Source organism: Anneissia japonica, unplaced genomic scaffold (genome assembly GCF_011630105.1).
Source record: "Anneissia japonica isolate Jap-2015-1 unplaced genomic scaffold, ASM1163010v1 scaffold199_len4679917_cov187, whole genome shotgun sequence".
Lineage (NCBI taxonomy): Eukaryota > Metazoa > Echinodermata > Crinoidea > Comatulida > Comatulidae > Anneissia > Anneissia japonica.
In genome coordinates this window covers 3,908,950-3,933,819 of record NW_022686322.1, presented here as the reverse complement: position 1 = coordinate 3,933,819, position 24,870 = coordinate 3,908,950, and the positions used below count along the sequence as shown (strand labels likewise).

Sequence of the window (24,870 nt, the reverse complement as noted above, 5' to 3'; positions counted from 1 at the left end):
GCCACAATGCACTACACAGTGATACCCTGTATGCGTGTTTAAATAGATTGTACGTAGACCCCAGGGTCCTCACCACTCAATGTAAATTAGCTTGATTATAAGCTGTGTCCTTTGACACGATATCAGAATCAGATGGCGGTACCCTGCGGAGGCACGGTTGAGTCTTGTTTTCACTCCTGTGTTTTGTTATGATTGGATAATGACGTTTGTCTTGTAAAAGTAACCAACATAGATTAGTTGTTGTTTCGATGACGGAGTGTTTGACGGAACCATTTTTTCTGTTTGCACCGGTGAATGTAAGTTGACTAGCATTATTTGAACCCAACATGGCTGCAGCCAGTGCCTAAGCCTAATTAATATTCATTGAAAAGTAAAAGGTTTTGTTTCTAGGAGGGAAGGTATGTGTTTTGTGTCTACTATGCATGGCAGCTATTAATTCTAATTACCAGCAGGCTAGCATTATAATTCATATTTTTGCTAAGTAGTGTCAAGTGTTTCTTATATTAAACAAACCATGAGTGATGTTAGTGAGATACTTTTTCCGGATAAACATTTATTGGTTTATCCAGGTAAGTTAGTGTAATGTAAATGATTCATAAAACATAGTAGATTATTAACAGCTAGAGTAATTCATTGTAGAAAAAAAAGTACAGTATCAGTCTGCATTTAAATGTTCGAATATATAATACACTGCAGTATATTTCTTTTACAGATAATTATAATTATGCATCACTGTAAGTTTCTAGAAAGTTAGCTATAATTATTGTTATATATTAAAATTATGGTAGACAATAACAAGATGGAGTCCATAAAGTCTGGCTGTTGAAAGCTTAATTTTCTATAACCAAGCTAAATATAGTAATCATTTACTATATTTAGCTTGGTTATAGAAAGCTTAATTTTCTATAACCAAGCTAAATATAGTAAATGATTAAAAAAAAATTATTGTTATTGTTTTTCTTTTTTATATCTTTTTTATGAGTTAAAATATAAACCAAATTTTAATGATAGATTACACAATGTAATTGTCGTGTTTCTTACTATTCCATTTGAATGACAAAAGAATATTTAAAATTTTTCCAGAAACAGCTTGACAATGAGCTGGAGTCCTTGCGTGATCTACTGGGAGTGCGGGAGCATGAGGTCAGTCAGCTGGAGATGCAGCTGGCTCGTCTGCAAGGGGTCTCCAGATCTAGCAGTGAAGATCTCGATAACCTCAGAGACCAGATCAATGGACTTCAACAAGATATTGACGTAAGCTATTGTATACTAATATGTTATAAAAAGTAATAGTAATAGTAAAGTAGTACAAACTTATATTGTAGTTAGTTTATTATTTATACACTTGGTAGAACAGTACATTCTAACCAGGCTCAATATTTAAAAATACGAAATGTATAAGTGATTGTTAAAATCAATAATTTCATTCGTTTTCAATATAATTTTCATAAATTCTTCAAGAAAATTCAAGTAGTTATCACAACAACTGACAGATGTTGCTTAAGTTTGAAAAAAATTATATGATTTGAAATTCCTACCAATGAATTTTTTCAATCAAAAATTGTATGGTTTTACTATTGATGACTTTTATTTTTTATAAAGAATTTTATTGTTATAAATCTAATACAAATGTGACTAATTAATATGTTCCATTATGTTTTTGTTATTTTCATAGTTTATGTGACCTTGTATTATAAATTTAGGTGTACTGATTGAAATTAAAAGAGTCAAATGTTTTATGATGTACGTACTTGAAGAGATAATAGATCATTTGACAAATATTTTCCTCCTCAGAGCAAAGATATGAAGATCCTACAGCTAAAGCTACAAGTAGATGAACTTGAGGAGGCCATCTTACAGCGCCAACAAGAGCTTAGCCATGCCGCTGTCGATCAACTTCAAGAGCTTCAAAATCAACATCACGAGGAGCTTGTCGCTATGGAGGCCAAGCACAAGATGGAGTTGGCTGCATTAAGGGAGGCCTGTGATGCACAAGGTGAACGTGTACGGCAGCTTGAATCGGATTACGATAGGCGATTAACCAGTTTACAGGGACTGTCTCCTGGAAAAACACTACAGCAGGTATGTATGCATAGTCTGTTTTGTTAATAATATTGCAGCCTACCATCCCAAAACCAGCATTAGTGACCAAATTCTCCATATTGTAAGCTTTAAAATGATGGGTCATACTGGAATCGACTTTACATTACCAGTTATAAGTAAATGTATTACGGCTTCTCTGTATTGAAGTATACAATGCTGCCACATTCTAATGCTAATTATTCAGTTTAATAATTAGTGACAGTACGCTGATTTTGGGATGGCAAGCCTCTTATGTTAGTATTTTTGTTAAGCCAATAATAAATTTATCTTACTTGCTACATGTTGGCTGCTACTAGACAAGAACATAATCTAATATTATATTTACTGAATATATTTTATTTGATTTCTGTTAGAAATTGGATGAAATTAGACGAGAACTGACTCTGCAGCACCAGGATCACATACATGACATTCAGACTAACATGGAACGAGATGCGACAGTGCGCATCAACCAACTGAAGGCTGAACACAACCAGCAGATAGATGAGCTGAGATGCAAACACAAACGGGAGCTAGAGCAAGCAATTTTGCAGGTCAACCGAGATCTGATGTCTGCTCATTCGGAAGAAATCGAAAGACTACGAAGGGAGTATCAAGAGCAGATGAGACAACTCACTTCGTCGCCCATCAGTCCCCAAACCAGTACAGGTAATAACATGTAATATAACATGAATTAATAAAATTATTTTGTGTCATGCATATAGATACTTAGTCTATTTCGTGAATACTTAACTGGATGAACCTAATATTAACCTATATTAGCCAAGAGAGATAAGTATAATAGAGGCCTATTAATTTTGTTGCATTATACACACCTGGGTTGGATGATTCCATTATTTTAAAGGTAAGATATTAAAAGGGCACTAGTTTTGGATAATATAGGTTAATGTAGGTTCATCCAGCTACCAACATCACTTCTTATTTGTGTAATCTTTCATTAGTATTCGTAGACAAAAATCCATAATAAAAAAAAAATGTGTAATTGCAGAACTAGGTCAGAAATTGAAGGTAGAGGTAGATACTATGGAGCGACTAGATCGTGACTTGCTAGGTCATCTACGATCCCGACAAGACGGTGTTGGCAAAGACAGCGAGTCTACCGAGTCGGGCATCGTTGACAGCAGTTCCGACATTCCAATCCGACTACAGTCGCTGCTGAATCGTGTCCATAGTGAAGGATTACAAGTTCTCACCATGTCTGATCTACGATACTTGCGTCAGCATACATCTCCGCGAAGAAATGTACAGAATGGAGCAGATATTGCATCGTTACAAGAGTCGTGGGAGAACGAAAAGCAAGCATTACTTGATGCCATTCAAGCATTGAAAGACCTTATTTCACAAACTACTGGACAATGGGTAAGAAGAAGAACATCATATACACATTATACACACATACATAAAAAAAGAAAATAATGGTTTCTGTATACTAACATTTCCATTTATATCAGTGAATCTCAAAAACATGGATGATCATACCATGTAATAATAATAATAATGATAATGGATCATCATACCATGTAATAATAATAATAATGATAAACAGAAATAACTATTATTTAAAGAAAGAAAGAAAAAGGAAACACTATTATTGTATGTTGTCTTCTATACTGTTCCTTTAATTTGTTTTGTGAAGTTTCAAAATGGTTATTAATCAGTGATCCTGTGAAATGGAAAAAATATGTTATATCTACATATTTTGCTGTTGTCTCAAACTGCAATAAAATTAAATAATTTTTGAACATGAATATTATTTATAGATATATATGGATGTTTTAAATTAGCATTTTAGTACAGTATGTTTTAAAAGTTATTAAATGATATATGCTTAGGAATGATTAAAGATAAACTTAAATGCTTATAATATAATGTTTTTATCTATTGTTCTTTCATTTATTAATGGATTATTATTGTTCCACAGTCCTCAAGATCATATGAGGTAGATTGGCGAGGGGAATTGTTAAAAGCAATTTTGTACGTTTTTGACAAGGAACGCGAGACATTATTGGCTGAGCTTCGAACACACGTAGTAGCCAGCGGTGATAAAGATCTTTCTGATGTACAGATGTTAGAAAGACGAATACGAGATCAAGTAAGTATGAGCTGTAGCTTCTAGTTCATCAGCCTTAAGCCGGGCACTTACTGCGTTGTACGACAAATCCAACTCCGCTCCCTGCGAGCACTAGACGACGCAACGCCGTCTGCTGATTGTCGGTGGCAGTCAGAACAGATTGTCATTAAAAACAATCTGTAGAGCGCGTTGACGCTGTCTGCAGATTGTCGGTGGCAGTCAGAACAGATTGTCATTAAAAACAATCCGTAGAGCGCGTTGACGCTGTCTGCAGATTGTCGGTGGCAGTCAGAACAGATTGTCATTAAAAACAATCCGTAGAGCGCGTTGACGCTGTCTGCAGATTGTCGGTGACAGTCAGAACAGATTATCATTAAAAGCAATCCGTAGCGCGCGTGGTCGCGTTGCGTTTTTTTTTAGAATCGCGTCGGCCGACAACGTCTGGAGCAGTGAGTGCCCGGCTTAATGTACAATTCTGTTGTTAATTTTTTAAATATTTTCCATGGTGGATGCTGCACACAGTTTTCTTTATATGTCATTGATCATTACATTGTCACTATAATGTAGATATTAAAATCGTAGATAAATAAATCATAAGTTTGGATTAGATACAATTTTGGCAAGTGAAGGGGAGTGGGAATACTATCAACATCATCTTTAATATGTGTAGGTAATTTTCTGAATACTAATATAATGGTAATGTGTTGTATAGGTGAAAATCACAAATCACCATGCTATCGCCCTTACTTAGATTACACTTGATTTCTATATTTTAGGAGTCTCACCACCGTTCTGCCTTGGATCAAATATACAGTGCCGACCGCACATCCCTTCTAGCGGAGATTCAAGATGTACATGAACAAAACACTACCTTGAAATTAGAGCTGCAAGAACAACGACAAAAGCTTATCTCGCAACTGAGTAACATGGAAGAACAGACCACAAACCGAGAACGCCATCTGAAGCGCCAAGCAGAAACCATGGAGTTTAAAATAAAACAGGAACAGAACTTAAATGCCGAGCTGAAAAAGAAATTAACGGAAGACCAAAACAGACTTAGTCAAATGTCACTCTCCTCTAGCAGGAGTCAAAGTGATGTGATAATGTTAAAGAATGAAGTTGCAGATGAAAAAATGAAGGTGGACCAATTGAAGGATAACTGTGAAAGATTGGAGGAAAAAGTGCAAGAAATTACGTAAGTATTTAAGAAGCTCTTCAAATCGGCCATGTTTGTTTCATTGCAGAATTTAATCGTAATACACTACTGTAATTGTTCTAACTGCCATTTTAAAATAATTATTAATGTTGCTTTATTAAATTAATTTATTAGAAGTAGTATTGATATTAATAAATTTCATTTAATTTATTAATATTTATTTATTATTGATTATTAATAATATCTATTAATGTTTAATTGAAATTCTGTTTTTAAAAATATTTATAATTATTACTAGCAAAAAAGAATAATGGAATAGCCCTAGATTTTTTTTTTACTACATTTTAATAATTGTTTCCTATGGCCAGTTGTCCAACTTTAATTGCATGCTGTGTGTTGTGTGCTGTTTGTCTACTGTGATATTTATAGCTTTCATTTTGATTCAGTGTTTACATTAAAGATATACTGTCTATCTTGAACTGATAAATGTGGAGAATAAATCCACCATTTTAATTGCTTTAAAACCTAATATGTATTATATATTTACATAAGTTGTTGGAAAATTATTTTTCATTTTTAATATTAATTTCTTCGACCCATAAACTTATTTTAAATTAAAGTTTATACAGTAAAAAGTTAATGAAAACTGTTTTGAGTCTCATTGGAGTTGGTTAAATGACCAAGTCGGTATTTTATTTGCAGTTTTCTGAGGTTTTCTGGCTTTTATCTTGGACAGTATATCTTTAATTACTTCCCCAAGACAAAAACAAAGGCATTTATTGAACATTCTTAGTATTTATTACCTACCATTAATACGCAATGTGAGTTTATAATGTACAAATGCTCATTAGCCAATTTTAGAATGCTTTTTTAAAAGACATTAAATCTTTGACTAAGTGAAATGTTCATTATGACCTTTTGTTTACCATTAATCATCATGTTATCATTTTATATTTTGTTGCTAAAGTTTAGTGCTAACTTAAACATGCTTCTAACTTTCACATTTTTTTATTCAATTTCTGCACCATCACAGAAATGTTGCTGAATCTGCCTTGTAAGTAAATTTCATTATGCAAATGCTTAGCTCTTATAATATTTATAGATTTGTAATCTAATTATTAATTTTAACTTGATAACCTTCCATGTGATCTATTTTTTAATGTATCATATTTAATTAATGCATAGATATACATCATCATCATTTAAGTATGTAATTAAATTTTAAGTCATCATCATCATCTTCATTTATACGTTTCTGTTTTCACCTTTTTAAGTGGAAAAATATAACAATTTTAAGAAAAATAATGACGACCCTCAAAAGGAAACCTCTAAGGGCATGTTAAGCTGAGGGACTGGGATCTGTTTCCAATTTTTATATTTGCCATTTTAATCAAAATGAGTGTTGCCTTCATTATTATCAATATTAGTGCAGTACATTTGTTATTTTATTGTTATCACCATAGTTAATTAATATTCTTCTTGACAACAGTAATAATCATTATTGATATTAAATTATTTTAGTAATGATTAGCATTTAGTTTCTGTATTAATTATTGTTTTTATGAGATTTTGTACAACTTAAAAATTGAATACTCGTAGTATGTGATTCCAATTTATTTATGTCCTGTATCTCTATTAACAGATGTGCTTTGGAGAACGAGAAATCTAGAAATGTTGGACTTCAAGAATCTTTGCAACGTGAGCAGGAGACCAGGAAGAGGCTGCAGCATGCCTTAGATGAAGAGCACGAAATGACCAGCGATGCCATTCAACGAGAACAAGACATTATAAAGGTAAGGCATCTACAATGGTTTATGCAACTGTACTGTAATGTAGTGCATTAGTATGCTCTGTGTTTAATTCAACCTGTTCATGCATGACTGGTTTGGTCATTGGAGGCAGTATGTTTCATTTTGTTTTATTTAATAAAATACTAAAATAAACAACAACTGTAATTCACTGAAAGAAATGGGTGCCCAAAAATCAAAACTTAAGAAATGGATGTTTACTGCTTGATCTTTACCTGTTGTCAATTGTCATGGCCTATGGTAGTGAAAAAACAAATTGAATGACTGTACGTCCCAGTGTGAGTAGTCTTATCATGTGTTTTTTTTTTTTTGAAATTTTTTTTTTGTATATTATTTTTAATTAGATTGACAATCATAAAGAACACCATGAGATCTGTTCACACTATGAATTTGTATGTGACTAGTACCTGTGATTTCCTTATATGGGTATGATATGACATTATCATCCCCATTTATGGGTATAGATATGACACCATCATATCCATATAAGGGTGTGATATGCCATTATACCCATATATCGGCAAATCACAAGTATGTGTCATGAAAATCCTTATAGTGTTGACAGGACTTCCATACTTATATCTCTGGACATACACTAATATGTGTTTGGTGCATGATGGTCACGGTATCCAAGTCGTTAGACATTTTTACACACCAACACATACTAAAAAAAGCGCCCTATGGATAATTCAAATATTGTCATTTTTTGTTGTTGCATTGTTTATTGCTATGGTGGTATGTAGCTTTAGAATGAAACGCATTGTGCTTTTAAAAAAACAGAATTTTCGCAAAGATCTTGAACAAGAACGAGGGAATCTGGCTAATACCAGTAGCTTGCTTGAGCAGGAGAAAGTGAAATCAGAAGGGTTGAGGCAAGAATTGGAGCTAGAGAGAAAGAAAACGTCAACAAAGCTAGGGTCGCAGAAGGGCAAAGTATCAGATCTGCAGGGATTGTTGGATGTAGAGAAGGCGCGGTCGCATGACCTTAGTCTGGCTGTTCAGGTAGTCTATCAGTGTAGCTTAACTTGTGTTGCATGTTTATGTATATCTGGCTATTTTCCCATACCCCATTGCACAACATTTATTCTTTGAAGGTTTCCAATTCAACAGTAGAAATTTATTATTACATTGATTAACAATTTTATAATAAATTTTTAGTCATCTTTTGTTGAGTTTTATTTTAATAAAATATTAATCTATTCTGCTTTGAAGGATTATTAATTTATTGATTTGTTTTTTCTTGAAGCGTTTCCAAGCTTTGAATGCCAAACTTCAGGAATCCATGGAAGAAGAGCGCAGTATGTTTACGGACACATCGATTGAGGATAAAAAGGCTCTTAATGAATTGCACATGCAGCTTAGCTCGGAAAAAGCTAGGTCATTAGACTTAAAAGGTGCTATTCAAAGGCTTCAAAACACCCTATCCTCTGTGGAAGAAGAGTTAGAATCTGAGAGGAATAGGGGCCTAGAAAATGTGAACAGAGAAAAATCAGTTATTAAACAATTGAAGCAAAATTTGGATACAATTACAGTAAGTTATAATGTTTAGGTACACAATAACTCATGTAGCAAACTGTTGAGTATTTATATTTTGAGTACATGATGTTATTGACATTCAATTTTGCTTGCATCTTTATTATTTTTGTCTTGTTACCACCTTTATGCATTGTGTGATATGAATATGAATCTGAATCTGAATTATTACAAACGATGATGATGATATTTATGACAGTATCTATGATGATTGTGATGATGGCAGAGGATTATGACAATGATGACAACAACAGTGACAGGGTGAGATAATATTAATGTTGACTCCTAAATGATGAAGTGGTGATAAGTACATGATGGTGACAATTATTTATTATAAAGATTATTATATGATTATTTGACAATTATATCTGTGATAATGATAATGAAGATGATAATGTTGGTAATAATGATGATAATGACAACAAATTATTTGGTAAGAACAGATAACGATGACAAGGATTGTAAAAATCTGATTTTTTTTTTTTGTGGAAATAATTTTTTTTAAACTTTTGTCTTCACCACTATTAGGCTCAGAATGCGAGTTTATCAAACCAAATAGAGAAGGAACGCAAGTGTACGCTACAAATGCAACAGGAACGTGATAAAATCCAAGCAAGTCTACTGTCCCAACAGGAAAGAGAAAGGGAGAAGGAATTCCAGAGGGAGAAAGAAAGAGAAGCAGAAAAATTGAGAGAATCTGAACGAAGACGTGAACGAGAGATGGAACAGAGAAAACAGGTATTGGAATGTTTTAAATGTGAAAACCTCTTCTGTTTTCCAATATAATCTTTTTGTTCTGATATTGCATTATTTAATATGATGCTGATCAATAGAGCAGAATTATTTAACATAAGATCATAGATTCTAATGGGCAGAAGCAAGTAAGTTGCACTACGTTCAATTTTATATGTTCTCACAATTTTAAGCTCTTAGGAAAAAATTTCAACCACACCAATGACTATTTTTGACATTTGTATTGTTTTATTGGTAATAAATAGTCAAGTAGCTTTATATTCTTGATAATAGCTACATTTTTGTTTTAATTCATTTGAAACATTCTACCATTTTGCTTGTATATCATTTTGAAATATTGTTTGATTCATTATTTGTGTTTCACAAACCTTTTGAATTTGTTTGTCTTTTGACTTCACCCACTCCTCACATGCATTCACTTGATTCCTATGATTTACCTGTTTGTTGTGCTACTTGACTTAGAAGCATGATTTGTCAGTAGAAAAATAGTACAAGTCACAAACTTAAGATCTAAATCATCCTCCATCCTTTTACTTCATATAATCCTTTTAAAAACCTAAGCTGCTTAATTCTATCAATTTCACCATGCAATAACTTTAGAAAGAATTGGATATTATTTATTAAACTTGGGAGACAGCAGATTTGTTTATTCTCTCACTGGGCTCAGAAGTTGAACAATAGGATGCATTATCCAACTACCCCCTTCTTCCTCTAGCATGACATTGAGATGGAAAAGCAGATAACCTCACAAACGTTACGGACCTTAGAGCAGGAGAACGAGGATCTTCACGAGGAGCTAAAGCAACAAGAGGCTCAGAAGAAATCCATAGAAGAAGACAGTAAACGAATGAAACAATCTGTATCACGCAACATAAACGTGACAGACTGGGATATGCAGGAAGCTTATGAAATGGTATGGTAAACACGATGATCAACTTATCCTACCCACTCCCAGAAATTCAAAATTCTATCTAAATTTAGTCATTTATTTGAGAACCATCTTTCACATTCTGTGTGTGATCATTATATCATTTTTAGCCACTATCTGCAATCTTATAAACAAATTATATTCAAATCTATTTGCTTTCATCTTACAATATCTATAATTGCATGCTTTAGTAGATTTCATATTTGATATTTTATAATATCATAATTGTTTAGTGGTTCAAAAAGCACTTTTCAATAAACATCACATTTTGATAATGATGATCAAATTGTGTTCACGTAGTCCACTTTCTTGCATGTGTGTTCACAATATTGTATGCTGTAGTCAAATACACACTCACTATTTGCAGTGTACTATTTCTAATTTTGAAATACAATTCAATTTAGTCATTGATGTTGTATATTTTTTTTTATCCATAGGAGATGAATAAAGGCATCAGTGGTCGTCACTCAGACAACCAACAATCACGCTTGGAACTACATAAGGTACAACTGGAGACTATTAGACAGAGGTTGCAGCTTCTTGCTGTTAAGCAGATGGAAAGCTTACAGGCTTTGCAGAGCTCAGCCCAGTGGTCACCGGACCTGGAGGAGGATCTTCTAGGCCTGAAGAGGTCATTGTCCGAGTCTCAGGCTGAACTACAACAAGTTCATGCTGCTTTGGCTCTCCAGTCTGAGGTAGGATCCCATTGCTAGAGTGAGTGATCAAAAATGAAGTTGATGTAATAGCACATGATCACATGCTGTAATGTCATATAATCACTTGCTGTAAATATCACATGATCACAGTGACGGATTCAAGGTGGGCCCAGCCGGCCTAGGCCGCCACCCCCCAAAATTGTTCAAAAATGCTAAAAGATGGAAATAAAAATAAAATTATATTTGAATTTAAGTTTGAGAGTGCATTATCCACTTATTTTCTAACCCCAGCCATGGTTGGGTTGAGGTGGTATAATTCCTCCCCAGACCTCCTTTCATTTGAATTCCTGGATCCACCACTGTATCATGCTCATTTGCTGTAATATCACATGATCACATGCTGTAATATCACATGATCGCTTGCTGTACTATCACTTGCTGTATTTCAAATTGTGACCTGATCAATTTTTTTTTTGTTGACAGGGTGAGCCTTTGTTGAGTTCTCCAACAACATTTCGTCTCAATGAACGGATTCTGCATCAGAATGCCAATCTCAGCAATTTTGTGGCCAGGTTAAGTGAAGAGAAAACCGAACTTCGAATGTCTCTAAATAAATTAGAACAGGAGATATGGAAATCTAGAAATAGGCAGGATATGGTAAGTTCATTCTTTGTTTTAATTTACTCTCTTGTTATGGACCTAAATAGAAATAAGTTTTACTTTCATTTGAGACTTTATTTGGTTATCCTGGTTCAATTCATACATACATACATACATACATACATACATACATACATATATAGGTTTTAAGCCTTTTATTGCATATTTAAATTAGAAAGTTGCCTTAATTAATTAATAGATTTTTAATCAAAAATTAATTTAAAAAAAATACTAATGTCCTCTTTCTGTGTATACCCATAAAATGTCTGATAATTTTTGTAGTAAAGGTTTATACATAAACAAAACATTGCATTTAATTTTAAAGATTGATCGTCAAAGTCGCCAAGAAGTAGAGGAACAAATTGCAAATGAAAGATCAGCTCTCGCTCAAGAATGGTATGCAATACGAGAAGCCAAATCTGATGTAGCAAGAATGAAAAGCGAGTCACAATCTAGCATCAGATCAACAGAATATCAGCAAGCCAAGGTATGGTCAGCAGCCGTTCATTCATTTGAATGTGGTGGGGTAGTAATCGGTGCTGTTAAATTGGCCAATCAATTCTGTATTTATAATTTATAATATAATAATAATATATAATACATTTTTTGTGTAAATTATTAAACATTAATAATGTTTGTGTTTGTGGAGTGTGACTAATGTCTTTATAATAATTGTTCTAAATGTTGGTGTGTAAATAGCTTATATGTTTTAAGTAATGTATTTTTTTATGTAAATATTTAAATATTAATAATTATGTCTACAATCTTAATTGTAATGATGTAAATTTTCGATTTATACCTTTAGAAATATTAAGAATAAGAAAATATTTTTGATAGTTAGTTTTGTACTCTTTTGTTGTTTATATATTGGTTTAATTTCTTGCTTTTTAATTTAAACCAATGATTTCAGCATCTCAGCTGCTTGTTATTTTTTTTCCTTTATACCTAAATAAATACAAAAAATGAATTGACCATCTAAACTGTTAAGAGTAAGACTCAATGTATTGCGTGGAACTGTCCATCATAATCATTATCACTACCATTGCCACAATTGTTCTATTCATCATCATCATCACTACCACTCCTTGTCATCATCATCACAGCTACCACCATTACCATCATTGTTGTCACTGTCGTTGACAAAAATGCCATGGTTACCACTGCTCGCTCCACCTACCATTAGTTCAAACAATCTATACAGTTAAGCTAGGGGGACAAGATGTCAAAAATAACTTGATCTAAATTTGTATTAAATTGTTCCTTAAATATCTAGGATACTGTAGTATAGGGACAAGGGACGCAACTTTTGTTGCCAACATAACTGTTCAGTACCAATGAAAGTTTTTACTGAATTAATACATTTTAGCATCATTTAAACCAAATTTTGTTTCAACAGTTGCAACGTCTTTATGGCAAATACTTGCGAGCCGAAAGTTTTCGTAAAGCTCTGACATACCAAAAGAAGTATCTGCTGCTACTGCTGGGTGGATTCCAGGATTGTGAGCAAGCTACATTAGCACTCATTGCTAAGATGGGTGCCTTCCCTTCACCAGATGATGTCCAGCGAAGGTCACGCCACAGTCGTGCATATATGAGATTTAGAAGTGCAGTCAGGGTAGTCATTGCAGTTCAGAGGTGAGTTTGATTACCATGTTTTACATTTTATTTTTAATTTTACTTCAATTTTTTTTTTTCCAGCAGCACCAACAACAAAATTAATTATAAAATTCAAAATTCTCTACATGTATCATTATAAGACTTTACAGGAATTGAATGCAAGACTCTGGGATCATCTTAGCAAAACAACCATGCTAAAACACCACTCATATTTAATAACCCCTGCTGCTAGTTTTCGCAAACAAATTGACAAAAATTTCAATTAAGTTTTTAAGAATTAAGAATTTTATCTGGTTTCTCTCTTAAGTGAGATTTAAATGTTCAACTCTTTCTTTCCATTAGATTAAAATTCCTTGTAAAGAAATGGAAGCGTGCAACCAAGGTTGGTTCTCCAGTAATGACTGGTACCACATCCAGTTCATATGGTTCAGGTTCCAGATCCAGTCCACGTAGTAGCTTTAGAACCCATGGGGATGCATCATCACCTTACAGAAGTGGTGACTATGCCTCTCCAGTACGGAGGTCTCTTGATCGAGATTTTACAGAAGCATCACCACCCGTCAGGGAAGCAAGTGAAAAAAGTGTTTACTCTTTACCAAGGTTGGTCAACATTTACTGAAACTTTTTTACAGAATATCACAATTTTCAATATTAAATAATTTAAATTATTACATCATTTAATTTTGTTTAGCACCAGATAGAATGCATTGGACAAGTATTTTTTGCTTTTTAAAATTCCACCAGACTTTTTTTTTCCTGTAATTCTCATCTTATAAATTAATTAAGTATTGTGCATCTTGTTAATTTTATAGTAGTTTTTGTAGTTTCGTTATTCTTTTTATCAGTTACTTTCATTTACAATTTACTTGTAGACACCCTATAGGTGATTCAGCACCTCCATCAAGCCTGTTGTATTCTGCAGCTGGTGATCCAGAAACATCACTGACAAATTACATCCGACGGCTGGAAACCCTTCAAGATAGACTGGAAGTTAGGCAAGAGGCAACAGGTTAGTTGTTAGTCATCTTTCGTTTTATTACATTTAGATTGAGAAGCAAGTACGTTCTCCAATCACATGTTGAATTTAACGCTGCTGTATAAACTAAGACTCATTTCAAGGCTTAACCCTTACGCTGCCATCTTCGCATAAATGCGAACACCACACAGTTGGTGTGCATGCTAGTTTCACATAAATGCGATTAGGCTCACTGTCAGCCGAACGCCACCTTCGCATAAATGCGAATTGATGAAGGTCTTCAAAAAAACAACCATAGAGTGGCTGTTTTAACACTAACCCAAATAGTGTTTACTGCATATGAAAGCTAATGAATTTCTGCACATTTTGATTTGAAACTTGCTGAGTGTTGTTTTGTTAGAAGTTTGAGTTTTTGGAAGTTGAATATATGATGTTTTGAAATGTTGAGAAACTTTATTCTTCTGTAGTTGTTACAGCTGTGCTGGATAATAAGGAGACTTAAAAATTGACATAAAAAAAAACGATGTTCTGGTCCTAGGCCTAGCTAGGCAGACCTAGCCTAGGCGTAGGCCTAGCTAGGCCTGAACTGTGATGGTAATGTTAGTAAATATATGTAGGCCTAGGATTCGTTATTTTGACTTTGAAAACACATACTCTGCTAATAGGCCTAGGCCCAATATACTATTTGTGATAGGCCTTGACAAAATAATCCTATCATTTATTCACTAAATAATAAATAAAATGCAGAAATAAAAGCATATATGTACAAACCAACTAATGCTGATTAATTGTTTTTAGATTTATATTTTCATGATCTGAATAATTTGTGAATTATTGAGCAAATAATATACACTATCAAAAATAAGCATTACGGTGACCTTGTTAAATAATTAGCTGGCACAGGGGATTAGAGCTAATGTTATCAGCTGGCGCTCTGGTTGACTGAATAAGAAAAGAGCTGGCAGCGTAAGGGTTAAGACCTGTCTAGACTATCAAATTTCATTTGACAGCAAAAATGTGACATGTCTAAATATTTTCATGATGACATCACATCATGACTATATAATAGGTACACAATAGTTTTTGTTTTTTTTTTGTCAAAGAAAATTTGATAATCTGTACAGGATTTTAGGGAATAGAGGGTTTTTTTTTAGTTGAAAGCAAGATCTTGTCTGTGTCTCAAAGTATTTAATCCCTGTCTTGGGAGTGCAAGCATCTTATCTTATCTTATCTTATCTTATAGTTTGACTGCCATTGTATAGCAATATACCTGAAATATCGGGTGAACTATGCAGTAATTCTCTCAATGGTTGTTTTAGAGTGGGTTTGGTATTTTCAGGTTCATGGCTATTATTTTTGAGGTTTTGCATCTTTCTGTGACTATGTTGTCACTAACTCCATGTTGTTTATAGAATGTTTTAAATGCTTGCAAGTGATCTAGGTGTTAAATTTTCATTGATATTGCATTTTCTGCTGCTATCTAGGGATGTAATTCAATCTTGCCACTAGCGCAAGCTGAGCAGCTTAGCTCAGTCGTGAGCAGGTTAGCTCAGTCGGCTAATCTGGTGGTAGCCACTGTGTGCACTGAACCATGGGGATTTCTAGGTCCCCGGTTCAATTCCCATCGCTGCCTCTAATTGTGTTTCAGCTGGAGGGCTGAAATACAAGTTACAATGGCGCACCGTCTTTCGGATGAGACGTTTAAGCCGTTAGTCCCGTATGCATTTATGGCCCATGTGCATGTTAAAGAACGCAGTACATTCTTCGGAAAAGAGTATTGGATTGTCTCCCGGTGTACTGCCCAATCACCACCAGAAGGACCCCACTGGAAATAAGTCTTCTTCTAGACTTTCGTGGGCTATCCTTGGTGTTTACACCGAATAAATCCAATCCAATCCAATGGCCTGCGGTTATAACTATTTGTATTATTAATATTTTTACATGTTCACATTTAGTGTGAATTTCAGGCAATTCCAAATAAGAATAGTTGAACTATTTATTAATTTGTAACAGTGTGTTTGTGAGTGACATCTTTAATTATTGATGGTTATCTCTTTGTTGTCTTTCTAGGTGGTTTACCCAGCTCTCCTCTATACACTTTTCCAAGCAGTAGGTAACAAAGGTACTGATGCACAGGCTACAAATTTCAACCCAAAATAGGAGATTTACAGGCAGATTTCTGCCACCAGAACACAAAATTACTGTACAGAAGAAGATCACAAGAGATTAATTAGTTGATAACAAAGATAAGTTAAATATACCAGAGATCAAATGCAATCAAATTATAAATTATTGTGTGAAAACTAACCTAACTGATACCTTATTCTCAAAAGAAATGGTTAAAGAGTGTTGGTTGAATTAATGGTGATTATAAATTTATAGATGTTCATATTAATGCATCCATCAAATCAACGACAAACAAAATCAAGTAGAGTAAAGTTTTGATCAGTAAAATACACTTTTAGCATTTGACTGTAAACATGTAATTATTCTTCAGTGATTGTAAGATAAAATGTATTATTTATATATGTATATAATGATGATGTTTGTTAAATTTTACCTATAGGTATTCATATCAGACACAATGGTGTATTGTTTTTCAATATATGGAATGATTGGTTTTATTTTGCTGTCGTAAGCCAGGGACACACTGTGCCGGACGGTTGTCGGCCGACGCGATTCTAGGGAAAATGGAATGCCATGATACGCTCACAACAGATTATTTGTAATGATGATTTGTTCAGACTGCAACCGGCTATCAGTAGACGGTGTTGCGTCGTTTAGCGCTAACAGGTAGTGGAGTTGGATTCGTCTTAAGGTGGTCGTATGGCGCAGTGTGTGCTCGGCTTTAAAGTGGGTGTGGTAGTATTTCTTCGCATATTGTGTTTATATTTGTCAGCATTTTATATCATTTTAATTCATAATAATTTTTATTAATTGCGGTATTGGAGGATACAATCATTGTAATCACAATGATGAATCTCTATAACTGCATAATACATAGTGGTTATGTGTTTTTGCATAATTGTTTGTTGTACTTTTTTGTGATATTTGATTTGTGAGTTTTAATTATTAGGCCTTCAATAATCTTGGTACACTATTTATAAACCTTTGAAATCTTTTAAATACAGAAAAAGCAGGTTAAATCAGCTTCCTGCTTGTCATGCAGTAGAAATACAAACTTGATATTTGATCTAGGCACGCACTTATTCAAATTTTCCATTTATTACGGTACTTGAAAACCATAACTGTAAAACATAATAGTCTGAATCCATGGCATGCTGCAATATCCTCTGATTTACTTATGTGTTCTACTCTGTAATTCTACAGAGTGATTAGCAGACATAGTTTTGACTTCAGACTACAAATACTACACACAAGTATACTAATGCCTTCAGTGTTTAATCATAGATGTAATTGAACACTTTCTAACTCAATAAAACTATTCAACCTCTCGCAAGTAAGGCGCTACATCACAGTGGTGCTTAGTTATGTAGGTTGTATTTATTTTAAATTTTTCAAATTTTGCTCCTAGGACAACAGGCCTATTTTTCCAGTTAACAGTTGGTGCATAACAAAGGTATAGTGATTATGAATTTGTGTTTTAGGTATGTGTTCATCTGCTGTATGATTAGTAAAAATGTACAAATATGTAAGTGTTTGAAATATTGATATCAAAACAATACAGTACTGTTTTTTGCCAATTTGCCAATAAATCCTTTACAAATTTAAATAGTTTTTAATGAGCATTTTTTTCCCCTAGTGTATTGCTATCATATCATTTCAGTGAATGCAGTTTCTGCATTGTGAAAGTGGAATAATTCTCATCTTAATCATGGTACAAAGATAAATATTATTGTTTTATAAGAATAACGAAACTATTGCTTTGAGATTAATATCTAAATTCTTAATAAATTAGGACCAGACACAGAAATAGAAAAAAAAAATGACTTTTCCCGAGTCAAACATATGGAATTATAATCACGAAAATTGTTACCCGTATGTTTACTGATTATCATATATATATTTATTTCACCAGTAAAACGAAAACAGTGTGACTGACTGGCCGGATTGCCCGTGGCAAAAGCAACCCAAAGTTATTGTCACAAGGCTCTCCTGGCAGCACAAAAATTCATAATACATTCGAGTATAGAAAAATATAAATAAACCCATCACTTTCAAAAATTTCATTTAAAATGTAAAAGAATAATATAATCATAGAGAAGCAAGATTTTTTTTTTTATAATGAAACTTTTAATATGAATATTTTAATTAAATAGATATGGAATAAAACTTCTCACTCAATTCAACACTTGTAGTTGGACATGAAAAATATCAATTGAATGATTTACACACATTGATTACCAGTCTTTGTGTTAAGAAATTAGCAATTGTGTCTTATATGATAGAAAATTTCTGACTTCAGTACATAGAAGGCGTAGTAAATGACCTATCATTTTAAAGCTTATAATCAATCAATCAATCAATCAATCAATCGATCAAAATATTTATATAGCGCCAATATCCAAAAGTGTTCAGTGGCGCTGTCGCACTTGTTCAAAATGCTCTTGAAAAAAGGAAAGCTTTCAAATTGCTCCTGAACACGTTCGAATTTGGTGAGTTCTGTATTTCAATGGGCAATTTGTTCCATAAATATGGTGCAGCACAGAAAAAAATACGCTTCCCGAAAGATTTTAAATTCCATCTTGGTGTGTATAACTGATGTTTTTCAGAAGACAGAAGGGGATCTTGATGGTTGCAAATCCTGAAGAATGTTGCATATATAGTTAGGAGCATGATTATTGAAAGCTTTCTAAGTTAACAATAAGGATTTTGAATTCAATTCTGTAGTGAACTGGAAGCCAGTGGAGATCTTTTAGAACAGGTGTGATGTGATCAGACTTTCTCTTCTTAACAATGATTCTGGCAGCTGCATTTTGTGTTCTTTGAAAAATAATGCGGAGAATATTAATATATTTAAAAGTTAATTTTCTTGTTATGGTTGCTGATGCTGGGTTGTGGCATGGCAAGCCCCATATTTATTAACGAAAATACAAACTCAAGCAATGCTATATACGGAATATGCCTGCCTCCAACAAATTCTGTTTTGTATCATATATTTTATTCTGAAATTGGGTTGATTTTTGTGGTTCATTTCTTTTTAGAGGCATGTTATTATTCCAATATGTTGCTCTAAAAATAGATTTACTTGAAATTGAGCTGTACTTTAAGGGTGCATGTGCATTATTGTTTCTGTTGTGCTCTTTTGAGCAGCCTTTTAAAACTGCTTCTTGTCCTTTTGTCCGTACAGCACTGAAACATGAAATACAGACAATTAACATGGAATTCTACATTCCTCCACTCCCTTAGATATTGGTAAAGGTTGAAAGGCAATTTGGCTACTCTCGGAATGTACTAGCGTTTGAGTGTATTTGTATTGAATTACTTTGTTAAATGTATCAGATTATGAAAATCCTTAAAATGATGACTAGCCAATTTGAAGTTTTATGCAACAAAATACAGGAATGGTTATTATACATTTACAAGATACAAAATGACTTTATTGCAAATTTATTACAAATTTGAAGTGTACAGAGTAATTTAAAGTAATAGTATTAAAGATGATGAAAATATTTAAAATACACCAGTAAATCAGTTAAAATAAGAAAGCTGGAGAACACAATACAACATTAAAATACAAGGGAAATGTATAAAAATTGAAATAAAATAAAGAGAGAAAAAAAATTATATTAAAGTGCCTCTGCCACCTATTCTGACAATTTTTATAAACTACAGCGTGTTTATATTTGTAAATATATTATAAACACAAGTGTTGGTAATATATTACGAATAAAATTGATTTTGTACGAAAAAAAATGAGTTTAAAGTGTCATTTTTGAAAGACCTTAGAAACAAAGAGGTCACTCAATGACGTCATTGGTGACCGACTTTGCCAAACTTCATCCAAGCGCGAAATCAAAACAAACACTGCGACGGTGGCTAAGTGCACACGAAGTAAATGTTTTACGTTACCTAAAGATAGTAAAAAGACGTTGTTGAGTTAACTTTGTCAATTTTACAATTCAAATTTTCATGGGCTGGATGAGCACAAGTCAAAAGAATTCGTGTGCTCACTTCGTGGATGATCACTTCATGTGGATTCAAAACGACGTTGGGCTTGCAATGCAAACTAGGCCTAGCTCTGGGAGATCTTGCTATGTCTACTATTAAAAATCAGAGATGATCAAGTCCAGTGAGAAAAAGAATCCATCCAGGCTAGGGCCTGAGGCCTAGTACGGCAAATAAAACAACAAGTAGCCTATGCTAAGTACCGGGTTTCGGGATCCTCGCATTACTTGTTTACTTGTATCCCAAGAGTCTTCAACAGTCTAGGCCTATAATAAGGCTGCCCTAATCAATGATGGGTATGAGGTGGTCTTAACTTCCCTGACCCCTCTAGCCTATAGGCCAAGACCTAATTCAAATTCCCAGTTGCAGTTGTTAATTTACACGTGCCGCCATTTTTTTTTTCTGTTTTGATTATTAGTAGGGCCTAGGCTAGGTCTAGCCTGGTGGTGGGCCTATGACTGTAATTCAATAAGTAATATCACTTACAGGTACCTCTCATTGTTTACGGCTGAACATCTTTTAAACAAATCTTGCAAAAGTCCGTAGATCTAGGCCTATAGGCCTAGTACCGTATTTAGCGTAGGTTGTTTGTTTTTTGGTTTTAATTGCCTTTTTTACTGTCTTCTGTCTAGGCCTAAGCAGCAAGCAAAAAAAAAAAAATCGCATCCCATTTTTTGGTTGATGATAAAGCAATCTTAAATTTGCGGCGGTTTCGGTAAAAGATGCTGAAGGCCAGGGAGATCGAAAATTTCGCCTTCATGGTTCAAGTTTCTACAAAGGCCTAGGCCTATAGCCTATCTACCTAGGCATATCCATGTCTTTGTCCTTGCGCTATGAATGACTGAATAAAAAATACGTTTTTCTAGCTAGCGCTTTATAATATTACAAAATTATAACTTTTGTTTGTTACGCGCGCATCCACTGTCACATGTATAAAACGCGCGAACACTCTTCCTATCCATTTTTAATACACATGAACTATTTATTTATGATGGAAGAATAAGGATTTATGATACCGTACGTACAGTACCTACACCTAAAATTTGGCAAAGTCGGTCACAAATGACGTCAGGGCTTATAAACATAGGTGTGTAATACAATACTTGGCCATAATGTCCACCAAGGGATTAGTCCCTTGATGTCCACCAGGGCAGTCTTGGTGTTTTCATTGTTCAAAAGACACCATTGTATTTCTAGGCCTATACCTTGTAAAACTCTTTTTATCACTTCACTCTATTTACGTGTTTTTAATAACCCATGGGAAATAACAGGCGATGTTATTTTGTAATAAATCCTTTAAATAGTACATAACCAGGGCTTATAAACATAGGTGTGTAGTACAATATTTGGCTTAAGTATCGTATTACACTTGCATATAAACCCATCAATGTTTAACAGTGTTAACATAAAAAAGAACTCTTTTTTCCCAGCAAATAAAAAAGAACTTTGTAAGCCAAACTTTTGTGATTTTTAATTTACTACCTGTGAATTTATCTGTCTGTATTTGTATTTGTTTTGTAATTTGAGTTTTAGCCAGTAAAATATACACTAAATAGGGCCTACATACTGATATCTCTCAATGTCAAATTATGAGAAAAGCAACAGAGGCATCTATTGAAAGCTTGATAAGGGAGTGCCAAAATGAAACATTCCATAAAGCTACAGGATTCCTAGTACAGGTATTTTGATAACGCATGTAATCTCATATTGTGTGACCATAAGTTTGTTTTATACATTGTTCACTGGAGAGTAAAACTAGAGCCTTGCTGACAAACTGTTTTTCTTGAAATTCAATCATTGTATACACTGGTTTAAAAAGGCATACCGACCAGGGTTTAAAAAATACCCATTATGCCTACAAACCACCTGAAACATTTTTATTTTAAACATTCTTAGGTTTTAGAAAGCTACCTTTTGTTCATCGACTCTCCCTAAAGTCTTCCAAATTATATTTATGCCTATATTTTATTTTTTAGTTTCACTCATTTTCTGGTTAGTTTACATTTTAAATTTGGGTTTAGTTTTGTTTTCGTACAATTGCTAAATGTAATTTAATTTCGGCTCCTGGCACGTTTATATTTGAAAATATCTGTTGCTTATTTTTATTGAGAGGTTTGTTCGTAGTGTATGGGAGCAGGCTATACTGTATTGTATGTGCCTATTTTCGGTGGCACTGGATTGCATTTCTGGTTCTCAAACTTTAGTCAGGTCTTCTGGACCTGTCTCTTGTCCCTTTGTATCAAGCACTGGAGCACCAATAAGTAGCTTCAATTGTATGGAAACGCCAGGGAGCTGCGTCTCGTCCTTGCTACTGATTATTAATAATTCAGCCTGTATGTTAGAACATATAATCTGTGGTTAAACCAAGAACTTGGTTAGACCTGCAGGCCCGTACGCAGGATTTTTACTGGGTGGGTGCGAATCTTTAGAGTCACATGGCTGGGGTCCACAGATTCCTGCTGGAGTCGAGTTGGCGGAGCCCCCTCGCGCTCAGACATTTTTGATAACTTGATTCTGAAGATGCAATATCAACAGTATTAAACGGTTTTTCAGGGTTGAGGGGGGGGGGGAGGGTGCTAGGGAGAGACTTTCACAGATGGAGGGTTCATAAAACATTAGCCCCATCATGGGTGGGGCTGAGGTAAGAAAATTTATAATTATGGTACCCCTAGATGACCGGAAATGGCACTCTAAGACTCGTAAATAAATCCAGGTCGAGTAAAATAAATTCCTACATGTTGGACATAGGCCTATACATTGCCTAGATGTTTAATGCAAAATGTAAATAAAACATTGTTAGATTTAAACGTCAAAGAAATAATGTAGACCTATACCGCACAATTAAAACAATGCCATAATATTATGGGCATTGAAAATACTAAGTTTACCATAAAGGTATATAGAAATAAACGAAATTAATGAAAATGGCGAATACGAACGAATAATTACAAGCGCTTTACGTCGTGGATGAGATGGGTAGACGTAAAAAAATATATCAAATCGAGAATGCATAAAATAAGCCTATACTGATCTTATTGGCAACAGGTAGGGAAAACAATTAATCCATTTGTGTTTTGAGGCGCTGCAGGTAGGTGTGTCTTCGTAAAGCGCTTGCACATTCGCAAATTGTAATCAGTGGCGGATCCATGAATTCAAAACAGAGCAGGCCAGAAGGACTTTCACAGGTGGGAGTCGATAACACCTCCGCAACACCATTGTTGGGGCTGAGGTAAGAAAATTTATGATCATGACACTTTTAGATGGCCGAAAATGGCACTCTCAGACTTAAACGTGAATAAAGATAATTTTAGTGAACTCTAGAAAAAAATGATTTTGTAAGCGGTGAGTCATTGACATGCAAGCGGCGGGGAAAAACACTAAAATTCTTCAAAAATCTAATAAATACAGTTAAAATTCCTTGCTTGTACGACGAATTAGAGGCAGTCCTAGTTGGAAACTGCTCTGATTGGTGTTTTGGATCGATTTCTGGAACGTGCAAGAGTGTGTTTTGAATGTTCAAAAAAAATTATAACCTAGACCCGCCGCCGAGCACATATATAACTTCTTATGCTATAGGTATACAGTTTCATGACTATCAAGAATTTCATTAATCCCAGCCAATCAAAATACACGCAGTTTTCTCTTATGCAGAGTAAACGTTTTGCACCGTTGGTTACTTTGTATCTTTGTAGATATACTGCATCATCATTATTATACGCCTACACATGAAAACCCTGTGGATTTATAAACTTAGCATAAAAAATAGATAAAATGGCAGCAGTCCAAATGGCGTTACAGTATAATTGAATATATTATTATACAGTATTTCCTTTGGCTCGTACACAAATCTAGTAGTCAACACGCCAAACTCGTAGTAACCTATCAGGTAAGCTCGTAGACTGTAACCGCATGAATGCGTTTCTGTCGCACGAGTTGCTAAAAACTCCTGAAACTCGTGGTCTTATCGACCAAAGTAGCTGTTGTATACGAGCTTTTTATAAGTTAGTACGAATTATTTCGAGCCAAGTACGAATTGTCTGAACTGAGAGTTATTTCTTTCATGCTAATGAGCTTTAGTTTTGTAATGCCCCTTTCACACATTCACAATTTTGCTACAATAGAGCACGATTTGTAAAAGTTCTAAAAATCACGTCACTACGATTTTGCAAAGACGATATGCACGTCATCAATACGATTTAACAAGACGCCTGTTTGATTTAACTAATCATATTACAAAAAAGCGCAATTTACAAATATTTAAATGTTGTCGTTGTCTCCATGATATTTCACCATGTTCAAAAACCTGCAATATACATTATATAGGCTGTTGCTCTGCCACTACGAATGCACAATTAAAGACGCCGTTGTCACGACAACGACAACGTTACGACACTTACGATGCTGCCTCGTGGACCAAAATATTTGTTCACAGCCCAGCAACGAATGTTAATGACACCTAACTAGTTTGGTTTACTGCAAA

The 24,870-nt window shown here is 34.1% G+C and overlaps 1 protein-coding gene across 4 annotated transcripts in view; it reads left to right on the top strand.

The window, feature by feature from the left end:
* LOC117116506 (A-kinase anchor protein 9-like) overlaps positions 1-17,994 on the top strand; it is a gene marked incomplete at its 5' end in the record, with an annotated part of 74,580 nt that extends 56,586 nt beyond the window's left edge. For 2 of the 4 annotated variants that reach the window (XM_033260583.1, XM_033260571.1), the window contains 19 exon segments: positions 1,084-1,254; positions 1,795-2,082; positions 2,457-2,751; positions 3,092-3,462; positions 4,025-4,195; positions 4,951-5,369; positions 6,364-6,384; positions 6,973-7,123; positions 7,919-8,140; positions 8,385-8,669; positions 9,200-9,409; positions 10,140-10,337; positions 10,790-11,047; positions 11,492-11,665; positions 11,994-12,155; positions 13,065-13,303; positions 13,628-13,885; positions 14,158-14,294; positions 16,332-17,994. In XM_033260583.1, coding sequence (XP_033116474.1) covers positions 1,084-1,254; positions 1,795-2,082; positions 2,457-2,751; positions 3,092-3,462; positions 4,025-4,195; positions 4,951-5,369; positions 6,364-6,384; positions 6,973-7,123; positions 7,919-8,140; positions 8,385-8,669; positions 9,200-9,409; positions 10,140-10,337; positions 10,790-11,047; positions 11,492-11,665; positions 11,994-12,155; positions 13,065-13,303; positions 13,628-13,885; positions 14,158-14,294; positions 16,332-16,378 — 4,077 coding nt within the window. In that variant the 3' untranslated portion in view covers positions 16,379-17,994. 4 annotated transcript variants of the gene reach the window in all.
* Between the last annotated feature and the right edge of the window lie 6,876 nt (positions 17,995-24,870).